The 23,095-nt window shown below is 40.2% G+C and overlaps 2 protein-coding genes across 4 annotated transcripts in view; both read right to left on the bottom strand.

Annotated features, from left to right (window-relative positions):
• LOC127367943 (1-phosphatidylinositol 4,5-bisphosphate phosphodiesterase beta-4) overlaps positions 1 to 664 on the bottom strand; it is a 68,046-nt gene extending 67,382 nt beyond the window's left edge. The window contains exon 1 of the mRNA XM_051408252.1: positions 381 to 664. The gene's annotated coding sequence lies outside the window, so the exon portion shown is untranslated. The remainder of the gene's footprint in view (positions 1 to 380) is intronic.
• Positions 665 to 1,817: 1,153 nt separating this feature from the next.
• LOC127368258 (1-phosphatidylinositol 4,5-bisphosphate phosphodiesterase beta-1-like) overlaps positions 1,818 to 23,095 on the bottom strand; it is a 102,717-nt gene continuing 81,439 nt past the window's right edge. The window contains exons 24-34 of one of the 3 annotated variants that reach the window (XM_051408856.1): positions 22,915 to 23,030; positions 20,367 to 20,505; positions 19,762 to 19,815; positions 19,168 to 19,387; positions 18,081 to 18,249; positions 16,946 to 17,022; positions 16,746 to 16,835; positions 16,560 to 16,617; positions 16,137 to 16,223; positions 15,249 to 15,273; positions 3,782 to 4,002 (exon numbers count right to left, since the gene is read on the bottom strand). In XM_051408856.1, coding sequence (XP_051264816.1) covers positions 3,902 to 4,002; positions 15,249 to 15,273; positions 16,137 to 16,223; positions 16,560 to 16,617; positions 16,746 to 16,835; positions 16,946 to 17,022; positions 18,081 to 18,249; positions 19,168 to 19,387; positions 19,762 to 19,815; positions 20,367 to 20,505; positions 22,915 to 23,030 — 1,136 coding nt within the window. In that variant the 3' untranslated portion in view covers positions 3,782 to 3,901. Of the gene's footprint in view, positions 4,003 to 15,248; positions 15,274 to 16,136; positions 16,224 to 16,559; positions 16,618 to 16,745; positions 16,836 to 16,945; positions 17,023 to 18,080; positions 18,250 to 19,167; positions 19,388 to 19,761; positions 19,816 to 20,366; positions 20,506 to 22,914; positions 23,031 to 23,095 lie in introns of those variants that run through there. The other 2 variants (XM_051408855.1, XR_007885609.1) reach the window with 2 other exon arrangements.

The raw sequence follows: 23,095 nt of genomic DNA, 5'->3' as shown, positions 1-23,095 counted from the left end.
TGATACACTGCATAGTCTGGCTTTTCTGCGCTTAAATTGTGTAAAACTGATTGTAGTGCTTTTCCTCATCCCTCTTAAGAGGACATTTTAGGTTTTAGGTCATGGTCTTGGATGGATATTGTTAGAATTACAGTCAAGTGGATTCAGAAAAGATTAAGGTAAGACTTAATGTTAGAGTTACTTTGGGTTTAAGTTTAAAACTGGCTTAGGTTTACATTAGGTTTAGATTAAGTTTTTTAAGGCGAAGTAGAGAGGGATGGGATTAGATTTAAGGCCAAGGACTGAACGTAGTCAGGAGATCCTTTCAAGTAGTACTACAGCATGTCTATTAACATGTTTATGTGTCTATTTGTGTATGTGTGTGTATCTGCTTACTGTACCTTCCAAGCAGCACCCTGTGGTCCTCTCCTCTTCTGCTGTCCTGGTGTGCCTCATTAAAGCCCAGTTACAGGACACCTCCTCCTCCTCCTCATACCCGCAGCAGATGGACAAACGCAGGGTGATAATATTCCTGGGAGTTTGGAAGGGCGTCACTGTTTATATAACCCAGAGAATCTTATTAAAAAGCCGCCCTCCTTCCGTCCTGAACTCGGGGTTAATTAGCTCACTTCCTAGTTGCTGGTATGCATGGAAGCCTCTGAATGGTCACAGTGGTTGTTATGGGCGACCAGGCTTGTCTTATCTCCTGTTGCCTGTTGGGATTCTGCTGAGGAGCTGAGACTGAGAAGGACACAGTGTTTATGTAGTCTGGAAAACAAACACACGCACACACCAGCAGCACTAATATGTACTACACAGAGCAGAAAAATCCCACTCTGGAGCACATGGATGCAAGCTGTGAGGACACACGTACACGTGGCTACAAGGACATAGTATGTTTTGACACAGAACACCACAGACACATGCCACCAACACCCACACAATGAGTAACAAGCTTTGTTTGAAAATGTGTTGAACATTAAAAGTGAATGAAGTGATCCATTTAACTTTTTAGGCACAGGATGAGTAACACAAACATGTAGATGCATGTGCACATACTGTATATTCTCACTAATTTCGTTATGACACAAGTGGTCTTGCGTTGCCAGACAAAAGTCCACGATACGTCAATGCATAGTGACCAACTTCAAAGCAAATTTGCATGAGTCATAAGTGTTGTCCTTAGAAATAAATGCTAACAATTCTGAATGATTTCAGTGCCTCTCACTCTTCAAGTGGTGACCAGTGATTCAGTCACAAAAGTGCTCTAATTCATGTTCCTCTTAGGGTTATTTCAAAGGTGCTGTTACCTAGGAGATCATAGGAAGTAGGTCATCAGCGCTTTCCCCCGCTTCCCCCTGCCCCTGAGTGTGACATACATACCATACATACATACATACATACGCACACGCAGTACACATGCGCCCAGTCGCCCCACAGATGCTGTCAAACACACTCTCTATAGCTGGGTTTGAATCACTGTCTCACATCTTCTCTACTGCACTCTTCTATTCTCTTTATCCACTCTTATTATCCAGTATTTGCTATGTTATAAAGATTTTGGATTAACATTAACCTGTCTATTTTGAGTAGAATAACAAAGCATGACAAGACAATGACACAAGTGACACATTTTAAGGCAAACAAAATGAAAGCACAACACACAAATAATGAGGAACTGTTTGATAGTTGAATACAAGAGGGTGATGGAAATGGTAGTTTTCAAATATATCACATCACAGAGACATAAAGGTTTAAAATGTAAAAATAAAAATGAAAACACAGTTTTAGGTTGACCAATGACAAATCAAAAGACACACAAGTCCACTCGAGCAAAGTACAATAATAGCCACATTTATTTTAATTACAGGCAATTTCCCTTTACACTATTTTTTTTTATCAACTTCATGTTTTATCCTTTATGTCATACATACATTTACATTTCCAGAGTGCATACACATACGTTGATGAGTACGGGAGGGGGACTGTTAAATAAAGTGGTTCAAGACATAAAAGAAGGATGTCTCGCAATTCTTATGAGACACTGCTCATGTCAAATACTGCTCATCACAAGCATTACTCAGTAGTGGTACTGTACTTAAAAGTGCACATGGTCTATTCAATATCAGACAGCTTCATATAATATAATATAATGGCAATTTAAACAATGGTGCATTTCACACATTCAACATCAAACAAGGCAAACCTATTCAAAGGCACAGGACTCTCACATCAATATCATCTTTTTAAAAAGTTGTTTGTACTTACATGTCAGGTAATCCTTCACTTTCAACTCTTTTTTTTTCAGCTGAAATATGATTTGATATCAAATGACCCGTGAGTTAAATGGCACTGGACAGTTAGGAAGTCAAAACCACTTCCTTATAGTTACTGAATGGGCACATTTTCTTAGTTAAAGAGGAAATAATCCAGTTATTCATTAGATCATGTTAACGCTGGTGTTGGACAGATTTAAACTGCGCGTTTGGGGTCTGTTTACACATAACTGAACTTTTTCCCCACTTCAAACTACAGCTACCAATTGTGGGTGAACATTAAAGATAATGCCAGTGGAGGACATATTCCTGTGGACCCGGGCATCTGCTGTGTGTACGCACATTCCTCTGTAGGTACACAATGAACCAGTTAAGAGGAAGGCAACCGCTATAAAACTACAGCAGGATCCTCTTCTTCTATTCGAATATCCTGGTTTGACTGTTTTAGTTTAAGAGGACAAAGGTAACGAATACAATCTGCAACCTGTTAACTTGAGCCAGCTACTGTTGGATCTAAGAAAGGGGTGTGTTACTCATTTCAGTCCTGTTCAGCCACAGTGATGTATTAAGCCCACACTGTTTTGCAGGTTTAGTTTAAATGTTTTCGGGAAAATAGATTTACATTTAATAAACATCTCTGCTAGAGAGCTACTGTAACATTTACAGTTGTTCAAATACATGCAGATACTATACAACTCACTTTCCCTTCACTTCCTCTCTGAGCAGAAATGCCCACAATCAAAGCAAACCTGTTAAAAACTAGCCAAAAAAAAAGAAAAGAAAAACCCCAAAACAAATGATAGAGCACTGCATAATATTACCATGCCAAATATCATACAAACCAAATAATGGTTAAAAAACAAGTTTTAAAACAAAGTAGCAGCAACACATACGCTTAGTTCTGTGAGAACAAAATCGAGAACCAGCAAGCCACCAGTGCCTCTGGGTTAATGGAAAGGAATTACATAGTTACATAGTGAGCCTTCAGTGCAAATATGTAAGGGTGAATCTAAATCTTATAAAGATGGAAGCTTTAAAGGCTGAATATGCAGTGGTTTTCTTTACAGTACAAGTTGACTCCACTTAAATGACAATGTCCACTGTAAGTGAATTCAAAACCTTGGCACCACACACCTCACTGACCACCACAACTGTCAATATCATGATAATAAAAAATAATAAAAAGAAACTACTCTCTCTGTGCAATAGTTCAAGTAAGTTATTTCCTGCAAATAGTTAGTGCTTTATAACACATCCTGTGGCCGTACCGAAAGAGACGACAACATAAAAGGTAACATATAAATACACAAAAAGTTACTATTTACATGAAACGGTTTTCCAGACAAGACTGCACTCTACGCACAGAGGACCTCTACTCACCAATTCAGGCTCAGATTTGATCTAATCCTCCCATTGGTCAAAATTAGGACCAAAGTTGGGGCAGTCTCATCCTAGATCTGTGGTCACAAACACATCCACCAATCAGTGTCCCAGTGTGAAGCAAAGCGCTGAGGTTAAATCTCTAAAGGGGTGTGTCGTAGACTCGTTCCGACGAGCCCTCCTCTGTGTCGTCCTCCGACTGTGACGCCTTGTGGTTGAGCTTCTCTGTTGTTGAGGAGGCAACAAGGTTTCCATGGACACAATCGTCACTTAGCTTGGCCTTGCTGCTGTCCTGAACAAACTCTTGTATCTCCACGGGTAGCCGTCGAAATTTGTCCTGGTACTCCTGGTCCAGATCGCTCTGTAGCTGTGGAGGAAGAACAAAGACAAATCAGCCAAGCCACATTCTATATGAGGAAAAAAGATACAACTAAAAGATTCAATTTAGTACGTGTTAAACATTATATTGATGATGTCGACATAAACTCTTGCAGACAGAAAAACAGAAAACACCAGATTGCATCAATATGGTCACACTTGAATATAGTATGACAAGAATATCAAGTCCCTGTGGAGGTTGTGGAAACTAAATAAATGCTTTCCTCAGTTTCACAAGCTACAGTGCTGCCAGTGTTCCCTAGAGCAAGACTCATTATCTCCCATTTCAGTTGAGCGGTTCAACAGCCAACAGTAGAAGATGTAAGTTATACAGGTCTGAATTTGTAGGACTTTATCTGAGGCATGATCACTTGACTTTTCCAATGTACATAAAGGCTATAGTGGCATATGGATTTGAAGGTTTAACCGCTAGTTTCACTTATTCGCATAAACTCAGGCAAAGTAATTCTCAGAAGATAATAAAGTGAACAATCATAGGTTGGCAACTTGACAATTTGACATCATTGTCATCATCATGGACCTGCTGAGACCAGGAACATAAGCAGCCATCAGGGTATTATTGTTATTGCAAGAAATAAACCAATTTACGTTATTCTTTTGTATATAGGTGCATATTTTCTAACTGTTTGTTTTCCTTGAAAACATAGTTTTTAGCTGTTTTATTCCACAAAAAAAGAGTTCAAAATAGTGTCTACTTGTAACTACTTGACCATGCAACCATGATGTAACAAGATGAAGATATAGAGAAAGAGGTAGCAAGATAGGTAGAAAGAGATACATAGTTCCATGTCATACTGGCATGAATGATAACCAATAGCTGCATGCTATTCAGGAAACCAATCCAACCAATTAGGTTATGGTTTTAGAACTAAACAAAATAAATTATGCTCTGTGGTGTTTTTTTGTAAACTAACAAAAGTTATATTTGCATTCAGTGTTACTGAGTATTAGCAGTATTTCCAGTATTACCAGTATTCACTTGAGTATTCACCAGCTCCTGAAGGAAATAGCTGGCTGTTTAGCTTCCAAATATTCCAGTATTTTCCCCAGCTAGTCGCTTACTTTGTCTGTTCACTGCTATACAGGTAGTGTACAGTGGGTTTATCAGAGCGTTTTAGCTGAAAACAGCTGCCTGCTGAGTGTGGAAATGATGCTGATGAGAGCGGTGAAGGTGACAGTTGGTCTGGTTGCAAAACCAAAACAACAAAGCTGAAAGACCCTAAAGAGGACTGCTGAATGGAACTGCAGAGTTTCAGTAATAGTTATAGTACTCTGTGGGTTTATCACTATGAGTGACTCCTTTCACATTACACATAGTCACATGACCCATTGCTAATGATAAATATTGATTACAGCAGCTTTAAAGATTGTTGTAGGTTGTTTTACAAGTGCTTTTCCATCATGACTGTTATGCAAAGATTATTTTCCCATGAATTCTGCTTCGTTCTACAACTTCCAATAGACATAGTCATTCAGCACTAAATAGGTATCTCTGTCCGCTGAGGTACACCAGGATCCCCTCTGCATCCATATAAAACACACTTCCTCCCCTTACTGAGAAACAGAAAGGAGAAGCTGTTTTCTCCCAGGCATAGACGCCCCCAATGATTACAGATGACAAGATTGTATTCATTTCATTGTGAGCCAATAATTGCTGTAATGCTGATTTCTCTGTTTAACTACCCGGCTGGCTCCCATGGGAGAGCAGTAATTAAAAGAAAAGCTGCTAAGATGAATGGTGTCAGAGTCTCGCAGCTCAATACAGTCACCTCAGCGTTATGAGAGATCGAAAATACCTGCGAGTTCTGAGAGGATTTATCTGGGATCCATATTTTGTCTGAGAGGCTTTTGTCAATCGAAAAAGGGCCCACTTCAGACTCACATCCAACTTCTAACTTCTAAAAATCATCATCATGTATTCACTCAGGGCAAAAGCCAAGGTTAGTATTGATGCTATTCATCAGCAAAAAGTTGGGAGCCTAATACGCACTCCTGCACAAACTTCAGATAGAAAAACAAAGTTGAATTCTCCTGGATGAATTAATCTACCTCTAGTCTCCAATTAATCGGACATGAAAAACACAGCTGGGAGAGAGAAGCCATAGAAGAAATATTCACAGTCACATTGAGTAAGAGGAGAGGATGTAGAATGAAGGTCAAGGACTGCCATCCTGCTCTCTTGACTTTGGAATGTTCTGCCCTCTCCACTTCAATTTAAGAGATGGCACATCCATTTAATTTGAGAGCACTGCATAGCTAAATGAGAAAACCTGATTGTTACAAAGTACTTGCCTTCAGAGCACTTTAATGCATAGTATATTAGATTGACGTTAGATTTTACTTTATAATACTCTTGAATTAAGGTTGGCATATTTTGTTAAATAAAATGGGTAAAAAGATATTCATAATACTACACTAAGGTATTGGAAAAAGTGCTGTTTAAGTATCAAACCAAATCACAGGTTAAAATCTGAAAGAAGATCAAGTTTTTTGTAATTATCATTAGATCTAGTGACTACAGCTCAAATAATAAAAGTTGAGAGCAGAATTGCATGCAGAAAAGTTTACTGCTGTGCCCTGTCAAAGCCTGTTAAAGCCTGTGAAAATTATGTTGGAGGAATAACTGTCTGGTATTGAGCAGTTTAATACCTCAATTTCACAGTCTGTCGCCAAGTTGTTTAAACTTAGGGTAATCTAATTTTAGCAAAGCATTTTCACCTAATACAACGTGCATCTCCATGGCAATCCATGAACTGTTAACACTCAATATAACTCCACTGCTTTCTTTTTCATTTTGTCATGTGTATTAACCACTGATACTTGTCTGTGTATCACAATTTCAGTATAAAACCTGGCAGTAACTATATATTGAAAGTGAAAGTGTGTGCACTGAAAAGTGAAAATGCCAGACTAGGGTGAAGTGTGGACTCAATCAGCCAGATAACACAAATAGCCACTGTACCCTACACTATCTGTCTTTGTGCAAAATGAAGGAGCTCTTGACTTATGTCTTTGTAATGTTTTGAGTGGTACAGCCCCCACCAAGCACATCATCTTAAGGTCACCTTCCCTCTCTCTCCCTCTCTCTCTTTCTTTCTTTCTTTCTTTCTTTCTTTCTCACTCTCTCTGTGGGTCTCACAGAGCGGACATTCAGCACATCATAACCAGATGGCTAAAGATGCACCACAGCTCACAGTCCCTCTCTCTCCCTGCTCTGTACTGCGCATGACCTACTTAGGGGTGGGACAGTCTGCACACTGTGTGTATGTACATGTGCAGCCTGCCTTTACACTGCCTGCTGAGGCACAAACACCCTCTGATTAAAGCTGTCATCTTTCTCCCGTCTGATGACACCCTGGCACATGTGAAGGAGGTGGGAGCAGGGGGCAGAGGAGTCTGAGGGGCACCAGGCAGCTTTCTCACAAAGACGTGTCTATCTGCGTGCATGTGCAGTATGTGTGTGTCTTCTGCACGTAATCAACAGCTCAGAAACAAACACCAACGGGTGTCTGTTGGAGTTGGGGTGCTGAGCGATGACGACAGCACTTTGTTTTCACCGAGGGGACAGCTTGAGTTATAAAAAAAACTCAAAGAATGATGGAAAGATGGATGGATTAGAGACAATCTTTTGAGAGTTTCCCAAATATATGGCTTTATGATCACCACATTTCTTCTGACATCTTATCAGTTTGGCAGTAAAGACATTAGAATCCAGGAAATAGAGTGAAGGCATATGTTAAACTTACTTCCTGAACCTGGTATAGCTGAGTTTTGGTAAATTTTGACTAATCAACATGAAACGTATCAACATTTTTAACTGTAATGAGGTCAACTGTGATGTTTTAAAACGACACCAGGTCAGGTTTAAAACACTAGCCATTTTGAAACTAACACGCATGACAAAAATGTTTTAAAAAGGTAAAAAAGTATACTTTTACCTGTTTTTATTCTGTGAGCATGTCCATTTTCTCTGTGTGTACAGTGTGTGTTGCCTGCTTATAGTATACAGTATATATATATATATATATATATATATATATATATGTGTGTGTGCGTGTGGTCCAGTTCCTGTTTGGACACCAACCAGCAGCAGTTATACAGCCAGCTTTTAAATCTGTCTCTCATCTCTGAAGACCTGTCATCTGTCAACAAACCACATGCACAGACACGCGCACACACACACGCACATATACACACACACACACACACATTTCTGCCTTTCTTAAAATACAGCACTCAGTGACCTTCTTCACCAGCTGTCCTCGTTTTGAGAAGCTATCAAGGGAAGCAGAGAAGGCCTCCGAAGAGCCAAATTAATTCTTTGCTTTGAGCCGTGACATAACGCCTGCTGCAGCACCACAAAAAAGCCTTCAACACCACTCTACAGCTACAGTATGTAGCTATGTTAACTGTGCCTCCTCGTAGAGTAACAATAAGGGGAATATGTGCTTTTCTGACCGTTGAATGTATGTTTTAGCTAGCTGCTGCTCCTAGTCGAACCATTTCAATGAATCGGAACATCTTCTGCGACATAGATCAAAACCAGCAGAGCATAGCCTAAGATTGTGTGATGTGTATTGTGTGTGTGTGTGTGTGTTCTAACCTTGAGATATACTGCATATCCAAACACAGCCTAATTAGGCTAAACCAAAGATCCCATGTCCAAGAGATGAGACAGGGTCACCACCCTGTCAGCATTACAGACGTTTTGAAGAAAAAGGAGTTTCGCCGCGCATGTAAGTTGCGTGTGTGTGAACAGCAAGGGCAGAGAGGGCCATTCCTTCATTTGCATTCTTTCCACTGTATTGGCCATAAGTATGAAAATGAACTGCGGCAGCCCAGTGGAAGAGAATGAACAACATGGGTAATGGAAGAGAGACAGAAACAGCCACTATGCTGAATAGGCTGCATGCTCCTTTTCCATCCATTATCCCTTTTTCTGTATGTGTGTGTGTGTGTGTGTGTGTGTCAGTGCCCTTTTCTGACTCCTCTCAAATAATTAATCTGCTGCTTTGCAGGAGTTTTCATTAGATTCCCCTCTTCAGGTCCAGAAAAAACCCCACTTGCTCCTGCATACCTCCACCATACATGTAAAGTAATGAGTGTTTGCCCTATAAGGATTGGTTCAAAAGGGAAGGTTAGCTGTGAAATGTGCTTGGTGGTAACTTGATATTTTTGATTCAGATGTGGATGCTAACTAAAAGATGGTGCGTGTATGGTTTAACTACTGTAGATAAGCAAGAGTAATTGTTTGTTTTTGGTGTTGGTTTTATTGTTTTCCTTAAATCCAGCATTAATTGATTTTCTGACCACTTGGAGATGCAACAAGCTTTAAACAAAACACATATTATCACCCTTAAACAGCTGCCTATTTACACATCCAGCAGACCCAGAGCAACATAAGCATTCATTTGGAGATGACAACCTGATGAATTTAATTCCTTTATTCACTCTCCTTTTAGCTTTGTTTTGGTGTCCTCTGACTCCTAAGATAAATATGTGAGTCCTTAGCTGACAAATGCTCCACTATGTTCACCAGCCGATTTCTTACTTCACATGTCTGCTGTTTGGGGCTGAGCAGGTAGCGCACAGTGGGTTTAAAAGAGCTTTTTCGCTGAAAACAGCTGCCTGTCGCTACAGGAAAAGAGGTTGATGAGAACAGTCACAATAACAAAACTGAGCTGAAATACCCTCCGTAGAGATGCTGCTGTGGAGTTTGGGTGTGATTCTCTTTGGGCTTGTCACTATGAGAGACCCCATACAGTCATTTGATCCATTGTTTATATATAAATATTGCTTCGAGCAACTGCTGTCAAGAGAATGTTGTTGGGTTTTTAAGTGCTCCTCTTTCAGTTAAGGGGGTAAACATACAGGATTCTTTTCGCCCACTTCTGTAAAGCAGTCCAGAGAATTTCTTGGAAAACCTCATTTGGTGGCACAAAATCTTACACGTAGTGCTAAGACTGTTAAACTGTTCTTCAACAGTCCAAACTATACTAACAGTATTGAGCTCAACACGTACTAGCTACCAAACTAACTCTCCCTCTCTATGCACTGTCTATGCCTCACATAATCAGCTGCCACAGTTTTTGCTACTCTCACCTCTTGTGAAAGGTGGCTTGTGGTTGAAGCCGGAAACCTCAAAATCATACTGTAGAGAGGACACTTTCCAGCAGGAGTTCAGCAGGGAATGTTCCTTAGACAGAGCATAACCCTGGAGAGCTTCATTAGCACATGTGGGCATACATAATGAGTGATCGTGCACTGATCTAAAATAGCAGCTAGCATAATAGAGCAGAAGAGTAACCAAGCGTGCAACATGTACGCGCACTCACACATACACAATGGATTTTACTTCACTGTCTCTGGTTTGCACTCAGTGTTCCCTGTGGGTATAGTGTGTGTGTGTGTGTGTGTGTGTGTGTGTGTGTGTGTGTGTGTGTGTGTGTGTGTGTGTGTGTGTGTGTGTGTGTGTGTGTGTGTAAGGTTACAAGTGCATTATTGATGCAAAAGCCACCAGGCAGAGATGATGCAGATCAAAGTCTGTGATAAGTGAACATAGTGGCGGAGAGGGTGGCCACACACTTGCTCTCTTCCTTTTCAACTCCAGACCTCCATGTCTCCTCCAACCTGTTTGCTCTCCCCCTCCCTTTATCCCTCTCCCTCCCTTTATCCCTCCCCCCCTGCTTTCTTCTACCTCCAGTAACCATCCTTGGGATTGCGTCATGAGGACTCGGTTCCAAATTAACAGATTGCAGAGAGTCATGAAGGGTAGAAGAGGATATGAGAGGTGGGGAGGGGGAGAGTGGGGGATCCGAGTTTCCATGACGACCGCACAGGACTCCTGCTTGTGGAAAGGAATGAGTGTGTGCGCATATATGTGTGGCTCTGTGTGTGTTGGTTCAAGGCTTGCACAGTGGGGAGACACCATTTTTTTTCCCCTTTTTCATTTAAGAAAGAAAGAATGAGCACATCTCCTACGGAATTACGCACGTTCACACCACACACACATACATACACCAACGCACACTGTTGTGAAACATATTGCCCTATCCCTATTTCATACTCGCTTTCGCAGCCAAAAAGAAAGCGTGTGTGAAGGGATGACTAGTACAGAGGAATTACCACATGGCCTGGTAAGCCTTTAGTGGTAGTTGAATCATAAAATCTCCAAAGAGGCTGTGATGGAGTCCTTTCCACTAGATGTCCATCTTAATCAGTCCTTTTTGGTTCAAAAATCTGACCACATTTGAACCGGTTAGATGTACAAAACTTAAGGCACTACCAAACTAGCTCCTATATCAGGGAAAATCATTAAAAAATACGAATGTTTTTGTTAAGAAAATGCTAGTCAAGTCACATTTAACATATCTAATCAAATAGTTAAAACTCTGAGCTCAAATGATAGCTTTCAGAAGAGCAGCACAAGCGGTTCTTTATCTTGCTTTGACAACTGATAAAAAGATCATCACAATCAACATGAGGCGTGAATAATTTCCGGTGGACATATGGCAATGTGAACTTGACCAGGTGGCAGTTGAAAGGAAGCTACACGCCAGGATATAGGGTCTTGAGGTGTGCTGAAACAGCAACCGCCATCACGCTGGGCACTGCTGACTCCTGGTGGGCATTTTGATTGGATCATTAACAAGACAGCGACACCTGAGCACACACGCCAGGTGTGACGACAAACCTCGCCATGCCTCTCTCTTTCTCTCAGCCCTTCTCGTTAGTATCACAAGCTAGAACTTCAGAGTCTTACTAACAAATGTCACACAGTTTTAATAATGCTAAAGTCCGAGCTCAGAGTAGCATACCTCTCACATTTTACATCCATTCAGCTTTAAATAGTCTGAAAATAATACCTACAGCATTAAGGCTCTGCTAAGCAGCCGCTATTTTCCTACCTGCATAGCAGAGATGCTGTAGTGCTCTAGTTTTTAGGTTGGTATATAACATGCATGTGTGTACACACACATCTACTGTTGCAGTGGGCTGCTCAGCTCTCAGGGTCTTCACCAGGGATAGTTATAGCTGTCCATTAGTGGCTGCTCTGAGCCCAAAGGAGAAACTGGGTCAGAACTGTGTGAGAGAGAAAGTATGTTGTATCTTGTTCTCTCTGATTCATAAAGACTAACACACACACACACACGGACACACACATAACATAGAGACACACAACAAAAGTAGTTTTATATTAGCCCTGCCCTGGTTATTTATGCCTCATCCATTAGCCCCCATTGGAGCTCTCTCCATCCGTTTTTTTAGTCCTTACGCTTTCTATGTTTATGTGTCTGTCTGTTGTTATTTACATTCATCCAAGGACTAAATGACTAAAAAGGGTTTTCCTGTGTGCTAATTCAACAATATCTCCCTTTGCCTTAAATATAGTTTTGGGGAGTTTTAACCATAGCGAATGGACTGCATTCACAAGGAGCATTAATTATAAGAGCCAAATGCTTACAGTGGTTTATATTCATCACACTCACACACACACAGTATTGTAGCTGCCATGCAAGGACACTGGTCTGCTCAGTGGGAACAGTTTTTGGTTCAGTGTTTTGCTCAAGGACATTTCCACATGCTATCAGGCGGAGCTGGAAAATCACAGCTGTATGTAAGCAACATGTAAGTGCTGCTGGGGGAGCGGGGTGCTGCCTCTCTAAGTATATATCGACTGAACTAACAGGACATGTTACGAGAGTCATATTCTATCGATGATCAGATACTATTGGTTATGATACTGATTAACTTAACAAAATTAACGGGCATTTGAGGAAGAGTAAGGGGTTACGGGAAATAGAGTGAACCACTGATTCCCTGTTTGATTTAGAATTGATTTTAAGATTTTACTGATACTTTTAAAGCACGTCTGGGTCTAGCCCCAAGCTACATAGCAGAATCAACAGAAACCCCATATGAGCCAGTTCGTAGCCATGGATCCAAAGTATTCTCATTTTTAAATTGGCTTTATCTCTTTTCTCTTGTTTTAACCTTTGTCTTGCTCCTGGTTTTGCTTTGTCTGTCAAAGCACTTTTCAAAGGTGCTATATAAATAAAGTTATTATCATAGCCTCTGTATTTTACAGTATGAAAACTATTGATGCAAATAGACACTGTGGGGCTTCACAGCATGGTTGTATTCTTTCCTGAAGGTATTTAAATGTCCAGTGTGTAACATTTAGGTGGATTTACTGGCATAAATGGAATTTAATATGCATAGTTAAGGGTTCATTAGTGTATAATCCCCTAAATATAGGAATTGTTGTATTTTTGTTGCCTTAGAATGAGTCTTAGATGCCGCCGGTCGGCTTCCATGGAGTCCACCATGTTTCTACAGTTTTCCAGAACGGACAAACCACACACTGGTTCCTTTAAGGGCAGTATGAACAATGCCGGGTAGCTTAATATTGTTTTTTTCACATTAATACCATTTAGACACATAATCTTAAACAAACCTCCATCCTCAACTTTAACTGCTAATCCAGCATTGTGGGTAACATCCTGAATTTTTTAACAGACATGATCCTTGGCATTCTGCTAGCTGTCTCCAGAGTAGTGGCCTCTGACATCTCTTGCATATTTTGCGTACTGATGATGACTACTGTTGCATGAGAACAGATACTGGAGAGATGGTTGATTGCTATGTAATAGCCTCCTTCAGGCGAATTAAATTTGCCATGTTCCGGATGTTGATTTAGAGAAGTGATTGTGACAGCGGGGTTAGGTGAGGGATAATCAGTTACAATTTTGTGGGAAACGAGGATTGCTACCAGAATGAAATCTGATTGGAACACTGAAGTGATCAGCACAAGAAAACAGCGGTATCTCTTTCTCTCATCTTAGGAAATTGGCCTAATTCAATGCTAATTAGACCCTGGTGATCCTGTTTCATACAGCTTATAGTGAGTCAGTGCTGACTTATGAAATCATTGTAATTCTGGTGTTTTTTTGTATTTTTTTGTAGTATTTCACAAAAATGCTCCAGCAACTATTAAAAGATGATGAGGGTCACCACAGGACCATATTAAAAGGAATGCAGTTCAATAACCCGAGTGATTTACACGACAAGCAGATCTCTCCCACCTCTGACTCTACCATCACATTCTGTATTTAATATACTAGTATACCAGTATTTTAGTGTCCAACACATTTCTCCATGCTGCCATTTTGTGGGCAAATGTGAAAGACCTACTGTATGTGAGGTGTTGGGCTGGATGTCTGTACTCCATCTCCCACACTCAACTCCAAGTGGTTTCAAAGAAACAAGGGGCTCTCTCTTTGAGAGTGGATGGTTAAGCAGCTTTCTCCAACAGAATACTATTTACTCATGCCTGTCCTATAAAAAAACACACTACCTCATGAGTAGATACGATAAATGTACACTATGCTCCTGTCATTTGACAACAAGAGTAAAAACATGATAGGAGGATCACATCGGAGTGTCTCCATGGTGAGCAGAGGTAATCTTGATTATACTGGCAGCGTGCTGTAATATGGTTTAGAGTGCATTAGATAAAAAATCATTGAGAGAGATCAAGAAAAGAAGAGAAGACAGGAGGAAATGAAGAGAAATTCTGCCTTCAGTTTATTGGATGTACTAGTACTACATGATATTATATTTGCATTACGGTGATGACAAACTACAAAATTAGTCCATAATTAGTATAATGGTTTCATATCACAAGTATCTTACAAGTGAAATAGTTATACCTCCTGGTAGGGAGTGTTACTGTAGTGGCTGAGACATTTTGCTTTTAATAGAATGTACTGTTGAGTTGATTTGCTTATACCTTATTGATAATCCAAAATGGTGAAGTTCTTTCCCTTTTACTCTCTGGTTGGTATCTAGGATTTTGCTTCAAGATGCATCAACACGTGGGATTAAATCCGAGCACTCCAACTGGGGTGTGATCTCACTATACACAGGACAATCTGCTGCCCCTGTTATGATGTTATGTTGCCATGCTATGCAGACTACACCTAATAATTCATCAATACAATATGATTTTCAGCAAAGATCACAAGATATTTGCAATAATTCATACAGTATTTTGCATTGTAGTAATGCTTAGCAGGCCTCAGCCATTACAGAGCTGCAATGTGCATTCACTTGTTGCCAGTCAGAGACCCAAGTGTATAAAAGCTTGCATATTAATACTGCCACACTTATTCTGGATTAATACTGAACACTGGGATGCAACAATGGTCTTACCATGCTCTTCAGCTGCACAACCGTCCTAGAATGACAGTCACAATGACAAGGTTGGGAACTTTGCAACTCATAAGGGAAAAGCAGTCATGCTGAAACTCCATGTATATTTAGCATAGCAGAGTGGCATGATGGAATCACACCCTGACTCCAGTAAGTGCATTAACAACAACAGCCGAGGCACGATGCAGCCACAGCACGTTCGTTTTCACTAATATACAACCAAACAACTATTTCACATAGTGATGCAGTTTATACTGTATGCAGCCACATAAAGTGCAGAAGGTATTGCTATATAAACCCAGGGTGACCAATTTTGGACTAAAGTGCCAGAGCCATATCTCACTAAACCTTGGCCATGCTGCCCCCCAGTGGTGTACATCAACAGCCATTGTTCAGTTAGAGATACAGTTTAGTTCAAGGACACTCTACTCACATTCACCCAAAGTTATGTTTCTATTCATATAAAACATCTATGTTTTCCATCCATAATAAAAAAGAGAAAAATACTGGCCCAAGATCTATGCAAAATATATGTCTTTACTCTGCTCCCATATTCATTAATAAACATCTTAACATATTATTTATTTTAAAATCTGGTTTAAATATGTCTGGATCGTCATTTGTAGTCACACCAGTTACAACTGGGAAAATGTATTTTAATTTTGTTTTGCACATGCAAGCACTCAAAGGCATGCTGGGCCCCTGGCCGTGCACTCCGCTGGTGGATCCTGCCATGCAGCAGACCAGTAACTTAAAAAAAGCGCTATGGTGAGCATGTGATGGAATTAATGAAAAAATATCAGTGTGTACAATATCAACAAACACATCACAAATTAAGAGTTCATCACATTGTAGTTTCATTTAATGTTATCTTAATAAACATCTTACCTTTGGCCTTTCATCCAAGATTTGCTGGCGGATATCCTTGTGCTTCTCCAGTAGTCTCTCCTGTCTTTTAGTCTGTGCGTCTTCCAACTACACACACACACACACACACACACACACACACACACACACACACACATACACACACACAGATACTATAAGGTCTTCGCATGTCATCAGTGATAGTACCGTACCCACAAAGGTTTAATACTGTAGGTAGAGGTGTATCGTAGGAATCAATACAAATTTGAATTATGTATTGAATTAAATTGTATGACTTCTGATGAAGCATACATAATCCCAAATGGTCAACACCACATAATATTCCAATAATGCACTGTATTATGGCATTATTGGAATATTATGTAGTGTTGACCATTTGGGATTATGTATGCTTCATCAGAGCATGGCCATATCTTCTCTTACCCGTTTGATGTACTGCACCACCTCGTTGACAAACGATCTGTTAATCTCAAGCTTCTCTCTGTGGGGAGAATTTTATCAACAGTCAAACCAAGTAACTGGTCCCAACAGAGCTAAATCTTCAGTATGTAGCGACATCTAGTGGTCGCATATACTGTCACTTATTAATGTTCAAGTAGAGATACTTACTCTTCTGTCACATTTTTGTCTTTAGATTTGGCTTCATTGATCTTCTCTTGCCTTTTCTTGTCCATTTTCTTCTTAAGATCCTTCTTTTCTCTACAGATGGTGAGAAGGACAAAGAGGAAGATATAGAGAGAATGGAAATGTGGGATCCATTTGTGTTTGTGTTAATGTGCGTGCATGCTGCATGCTGAACACAGTCTTACTTCTCACAGATGTCTCTGAGCTTTTTGAGCTGAGCACTCTGGCACTCCTCTGCTATAGTGGTCAGCTTCTCAACCAGCTTGAGAGAGAGACAAAAAGAGAGTCATAATTTAACACTAAGAACAAAGCAGAGTAAAGTGAGAGAGGCAGGAAACATCTGCTTTTAATTATCGATTATTTTAGTTAATATCAATATGTGTTTTTCATTCATTCGGATCAAGTACACAGCACAGTCTTCATTATGGTTGCTGTCTCTTGCTTGAATAAACAATCTGACACCTCAGCTGTGCTCAATGTGCAGGTGTACTGGAGCAGAAGTCATTTATTTTTCCACACCATACAACAGAACACGTGCACAGGCAGCACAACAATGGCTGAAACTTTCTACCTGGTGAGATGGAGTTTATTGCAGCATTCACTTATTCATTCGTATGATACGATTAGTCTGTGTCAGCTTTTCTGAGCTTCGCAACAGTGAAAGACAGCGATTTATCCAGTCCAACAGAAATCAGGGCAAGCTACTATATGTGTGTCTTTTTACTCCAATGAATGTTTATATGTGCTGCTTATGTGGGAACACTGACTACCCTGACTGGTGGTAAGCTCTGGGCTCTGGGAAAGTGCAAATAAGGAAATTATTTAGATAAATGTTTTAATATTGCAACCAATCTGTCATTCAAAAAGAGCTTACCACAATGATGGCCCACAAGTTCAGCAGAGACCAGTATGAAATTAATGATGATAATAAAATACACTATGGACCTTTGGGGAACAGCATAGTTCTGGTTGGAACAAATATGAGATGAATCTTAATGTCTATTTTCACAGATTTGCTGCCTACTGGGTCAATTTACTCCAAAATGCAAACTTGTTTTAAGGCTCTAAAATGAATTGGAGCCATGCATGTGCATGCAAATGGCATTTTAAAGGGTAATTAAGGGTATTGTCACTGGTGCCAGTAAAAGAAGACACTGTAAATCAGGTGTTGACAAAAAAGTGTACATATGGTTTAAGTGAAAACAGAAAGTATGAGGCAGATTTGTTGCAATGCTGCTATACTATCTACTTAACAACTAGCCAACCCAGCTGCCCTCACGTCTATATATGTGTGTATTTGTTGTGTGTGTTTCTGACTACCTGCTTGATGTGCTCTCGTTTCTGGTACTTTTCACTGTAGTACTGCTCCTGGCGAAGTGTGAGGAGCTGTTGCTGCTGCTGCTCCTTCAGCTCTGCAAGCCTCTGTGTGCACTCCTGATCCAGCTCACACAGCTCCTGGTCCAGGGTCGACAGAGAGTGTTCGGACCGACTGGAGACAAACACACAAACACACAGCCGCACACAATCAATCAGAACACCCGCAAATTAAGATCCCTCCTTCTTTTTCAGCACAGTGGTCCTAATTCATTCTACAACTGGACATTGTTAATTATGTATCATATTATATTAATGTATCATTATGTGATATGCATCTTTACATAAAATAATAATAACTTCTATCATCAAAGCGTTAGAAACATATTCACATGGATATCTGTCTGGGCGCATGTCTACCATGTCTAAAACTTTTTCAGGGAATGTTGCTGTGAACCTTGATGTTAATGTTTAAAGTTATTTCAAACATTAATAAGAGCACTTATTGTGCTTATCGTGAAATGTGTTATCTGTCTTATGCGGTACCCTTCTGCGGTCAACACTGGCTGAGGACTGTAATCTTTTCTGCGTGCTGAGTACTGATTCTTCAGTGTGTGATGGACTCCTGAGGGCCCTGAACTAGTCCCCGAGGCTTGGAGGAAGCCTTATCCACTCATTATTATTCTAGTCATAGCTCTTTTTTTTTTCTTTCTGAAGCAGTGTCTGCCCAGGAGTGTTTGTTTCTGGAGCGATACGATATGCAACACTAGATTTTAAGGTGCTGCATGACGATGTAGTTGATGTATTGTGTATTTCTGTAGATGTAAGACAGAAAGAAGGCAATAAAGAAGGAAAGGAGGGATGGGAAAATCATACACCATTTATACTATGTGTCGTCAGGAAGAACTACGAGTTATTTTGTGTTATAATATCGTAATATCGTAATTCAATTTTCCTGACATTCTAACTTTTCCTTTAAGTTGCTCTCATGTATGATTGCTACAAATAGTAATTTATGTTGTTGGATTTGGTGGAAGATAGATAGAGCAGAAGGGAAACACAGTTTGAAGTGGAAAAGAGGAGGGCTACCTACCTTTTCTTACCGTCTCGTTTGTGGCTCTTCAGCAGGGCAGAACGCCGGCGCTGATGCTGGCTCTGTAGCTCGGATGCACGAGCTGTGTGCTCCTTGATCAGCTCACTGGTTTTGCGGTGGTGTTTCCGAACCAGCTCCTTCATCTCCTTGTACTGCTTCCTTTGCTCTCGAACAAAGCCCTTCTGCTGCTTTAATTCCTCCAGTGTCTGAGCCTCTAATTCTAAAGACAGGTGATGGAGGACAAACGATTAACAAAAGTGAGCAAAAGAAAGGGTGACAGATTGGAAACGTTCAAAAAACTAGTTTAATCGTCAGTGCAAATCAAATTAAACTGTATTAAAATATTTTGTACATATACAGTACATAAACACTAGATTTTAGCAGCTGCTTGGTTTCTGAGATTATCAGCTGTTGCATTGGAGTTATGAATATAACAACAAAATTATCATATTATATATCAAGAATGTCATAAGCACTGTATATACAAGGCATATATCATACTTTATATGACAGCATATTGTTCATTTCCTAAACCTAAAAGATCTTTGTATATATGTACTAAAGTGCTCATTAAGTTTGAAAACATAACTTTACCAGTGAGGACGCTCTGAACGATGTCTTCAGTTTTCACTGCTGGTTTCAAAGAGCCTGGTCACCAAAAACAAGTTCACCATTTAACTGCACAGTTAAAAAAAAGTTTTCTGAAACGGTTCTGATTTTTACATTTACCAAAGTATTTTGATGTTGTTTTCATATAGGTAAATAATATGGTCTGGGGGCCATAAACAAATAACAAACATAAGATACAGGGAAATACATATTATCTGTTATTATCAATATAATCTTGGAAGGCAGATTTAAACATTTAAATTGCCAGATATAATATGGATGTATTGTCATAATTATTAACAGAAAATCAAGTGAAACATTTCAGACAAATGTGCTAAATTCAAGGGTTTACAATTTTACTTAACCAAGCTGCATTCTCTATTTTCTTATCCAAGAATAAATGTGTATTTATCATAATACAATTTTAATATATATTTAACAATATATGTGTAGTAAAGTGCTATCTTAGGTTAACATGATGTTTCAATGTAATGTAAGAACAATGCACCTCCAACTATCAGTGCATTGACAATGGACTTCAAGGGACATTTTAGCTACTGGAAATGTGATGCTGGTTATCTATACGGTACCTGCAGACTGTGGCTGGTGGCCAACCAGTGAATGTGGTTTTGGGGTGATAATGGGTGTGTGGCTCAGTCCGTTCTCTGCAGGCAGCGTTACCCTCTGGTCCACCTTAGATTCTGAGGGGGCATCGCTTCCCGCCTCCACCTGTCCGTCACATGAAAGATTCAACATGTGGATAAATCAAGTAAACACATCTTTAAATACAGCGCTAACCACCACTGACTCTTATGCAGAGGAATGCTGTGCAGAGCATTTTAAATTGTTTTCTACATGCTACAGTAAAATGCACAGCACGCATATACCTTGTCTGTGTTTTCTAGTGGTGACACAGAGTTGTACACAGATACATACACAATAGCTCACCTCCAAAACATTTTATGATTAAAATACATTCACAAAAGATTTTTTTGAGAAACAAAAACCTGCTTGAGTATCTGTTTTCAGAAGTCTGTTGCTGTACCTGTGTCCTGCAGGATAGTTTGTAGACATAACTTTGGTAGCCCACTCTCAACATTGCTTTCTGTACAGAGGCTCGGCAGATCTTAATTTCCCCTAGGCTCCGCTGAGTGTCGGGCTATATGCTCCTATCTCTTAAATGTTAACACAATTTTAAATAATCTCTGCTCTAGTCACTGTAGCCGGATCTTCTCCTCCTTCCACATCATTCATCTCCCCACATTGTGCACTGTGCTCTGCCTTTCCCTGCTCTACCGCTTTTGGTGACTGTTGCCATGGTCACAGCATGAAACAGATCCCCGTCGGCCATCCTCGTGGGTAATCGTATCAGCTGGCAAATCAGATAAAAGAAGCCCCTCAGGAACAACCCTTCTTTCCAGTCCCCTCATCTCATAACCTGAGTGTCCTGCCTTGCCTCTCAGCCTTAAATGTATCCCAACTTTAATCTTAGAAATTATTGTTCACATCCCTCCTCAGATGTCATCCCTTTGTCTGTTCCCTGTTGCATGCCTACATTAATCCATTGCTACCTGTACTCTCTGTCAAGTACTTTTAAAATGGCCACCATTTAAAAAGATTGCTGCTGCTTTACCCTTAATACACCACTTACAAGGTTACCATTCTCCTGCTGCTGTTGTAATGTAGATGGCCCATTAGCGCGAGATGCTCTCAGTGCAGTCTTTCCTTTGATATGTCACTTGGAACAAAGCCGACCATCAGATCCTCCTAAGCAGCGATGGCTTGTTAAAACTCCAAGCTGCTTGGCATTTAGGTTATGTTCAAACTGAAGCCTGTCCTAAAGTTAAAGGTCACTGCCAACTATACTATACATTAAGTTGGTCTATGTTTCCTCTATTTCATGTTAGTTAGGATTTTATTTTCATGTGAAAAGTAGTTAGTTTGTCTGTCGAGGTTTTGAAAACAATTTAAGGTTTTGTTTACATTTGCTGTTTCTCACTACATTGCATTTTGTATATCCTTAAGGACTAATCAACGTGTTGAATGCACATTTCATACATTTACATACATATTTGCCTGCTAGCAGACGTGCTACTTTGCCTTCATTGGCACATGTGTTTCTTGGAACATTACAGCCACCAACTGTCGATTAGTTGAATAGCATGAAGCCGTCGTCAGGAGGACGCTGTATCAGGTTATTGCAATGTTTTTAGTGGTAAAATCTCCACAGGGTACTTTTAAGATCTGTCAAACAGTTAAGCCAACCCGTATGAGGTTTAGGGAACTGTCATAGATATTAATTTCTGCTGTCATGTAATATCTGCTTGATTTGGTTTGCCAACTTCAAATCAAACCCCCTTTTTGCCACTGGGGAATGAGACTTTCAGCATGGTCAACTTGTGTCACAATCCAAAGTAGAGCTGCGCTGGAGTAACTGCGCAAGTCTTATCAGCCCATGTATCATTTCAGCCCGACAACTTAAGTAAACAGATTAGTAGAAAATTAATGGTGGTATGCGCAGTGTTGATTTTGACATTTGGCATCTAAACTTGTCACTCCCTACAAGCATACACCTTATACATTATATGTAAGTACAATGAGTCACGATGACAGACTTTCCCCCAGAGGAAACCTATAATCAGAGCACGCAGGTTAAAGCTGGAAGAGGCTTGATGAAATACAGCAACAATACTGCTACAGCTGTGGTTGCAGTACGGTTTATCACGGAACAACTGGGAATGAAAAATGGCCAAAACAAAGTGTGTTGATAATATCTGTGGGGATCTGTGCAGGACACAAGCTGTGGTTCATAATTCCTCCTTTTACTACAGTGGTGCTGGTAGATTGCTGTGGGTTTTAAAGTACTTTGTAGTGCTATTAAAAACCTCATCATGCTGTTTCTTTCTAAATTGCATCTTAATAGAGTTTCATTGAGAAAAGAAATCTCATTCTCTCTACCATATGTTTTAAATATCTAAACCGGTTAGTTCCTGACGATGAGGAGAGTGGGGTGCTGGTTGAGGGACCACAAAGCTTTCCGCACATTAACAGAACCAGTGTCAAGCACACACATGTGGGATGTTCTGAATGTGTAATGGAGAGAAAAGCATCCACACACACACACACACACACACACACCTCTTTATCGCCCTCCTCCTCTCCTCCCTCTTCCAAAGTGAGAGCAGCCAGCTGATTGGCTCTCTGCTCCATCAGGTTGACATAGCGGATGGGATTGGACAAGGCTTCAATGACATCTGAGGAACAGGAAGAAAACAGAGCGGCATTTTTGTAAGACTGAGCATGACTATGAACCAGCAGT

The sequence above is a fragment of the Dicentrarchus labrax genome, unplaced genomic scaffold, assembly GCF_905237075.1.
Source record: "Dicentrarchus labrax unplaced genomic scaffold, dlabrax2021, whole genome shotgun sequence".
NCBI classification, from domain to species: Eukaryota; Metazoa; Chordata; class Actinopteri; family Moronidae; genus Dicentrarchus; species Dicentrarchus labrax.
This window is presented reverse-complemented; position numbering and strand designations above follow the sequence as displayed.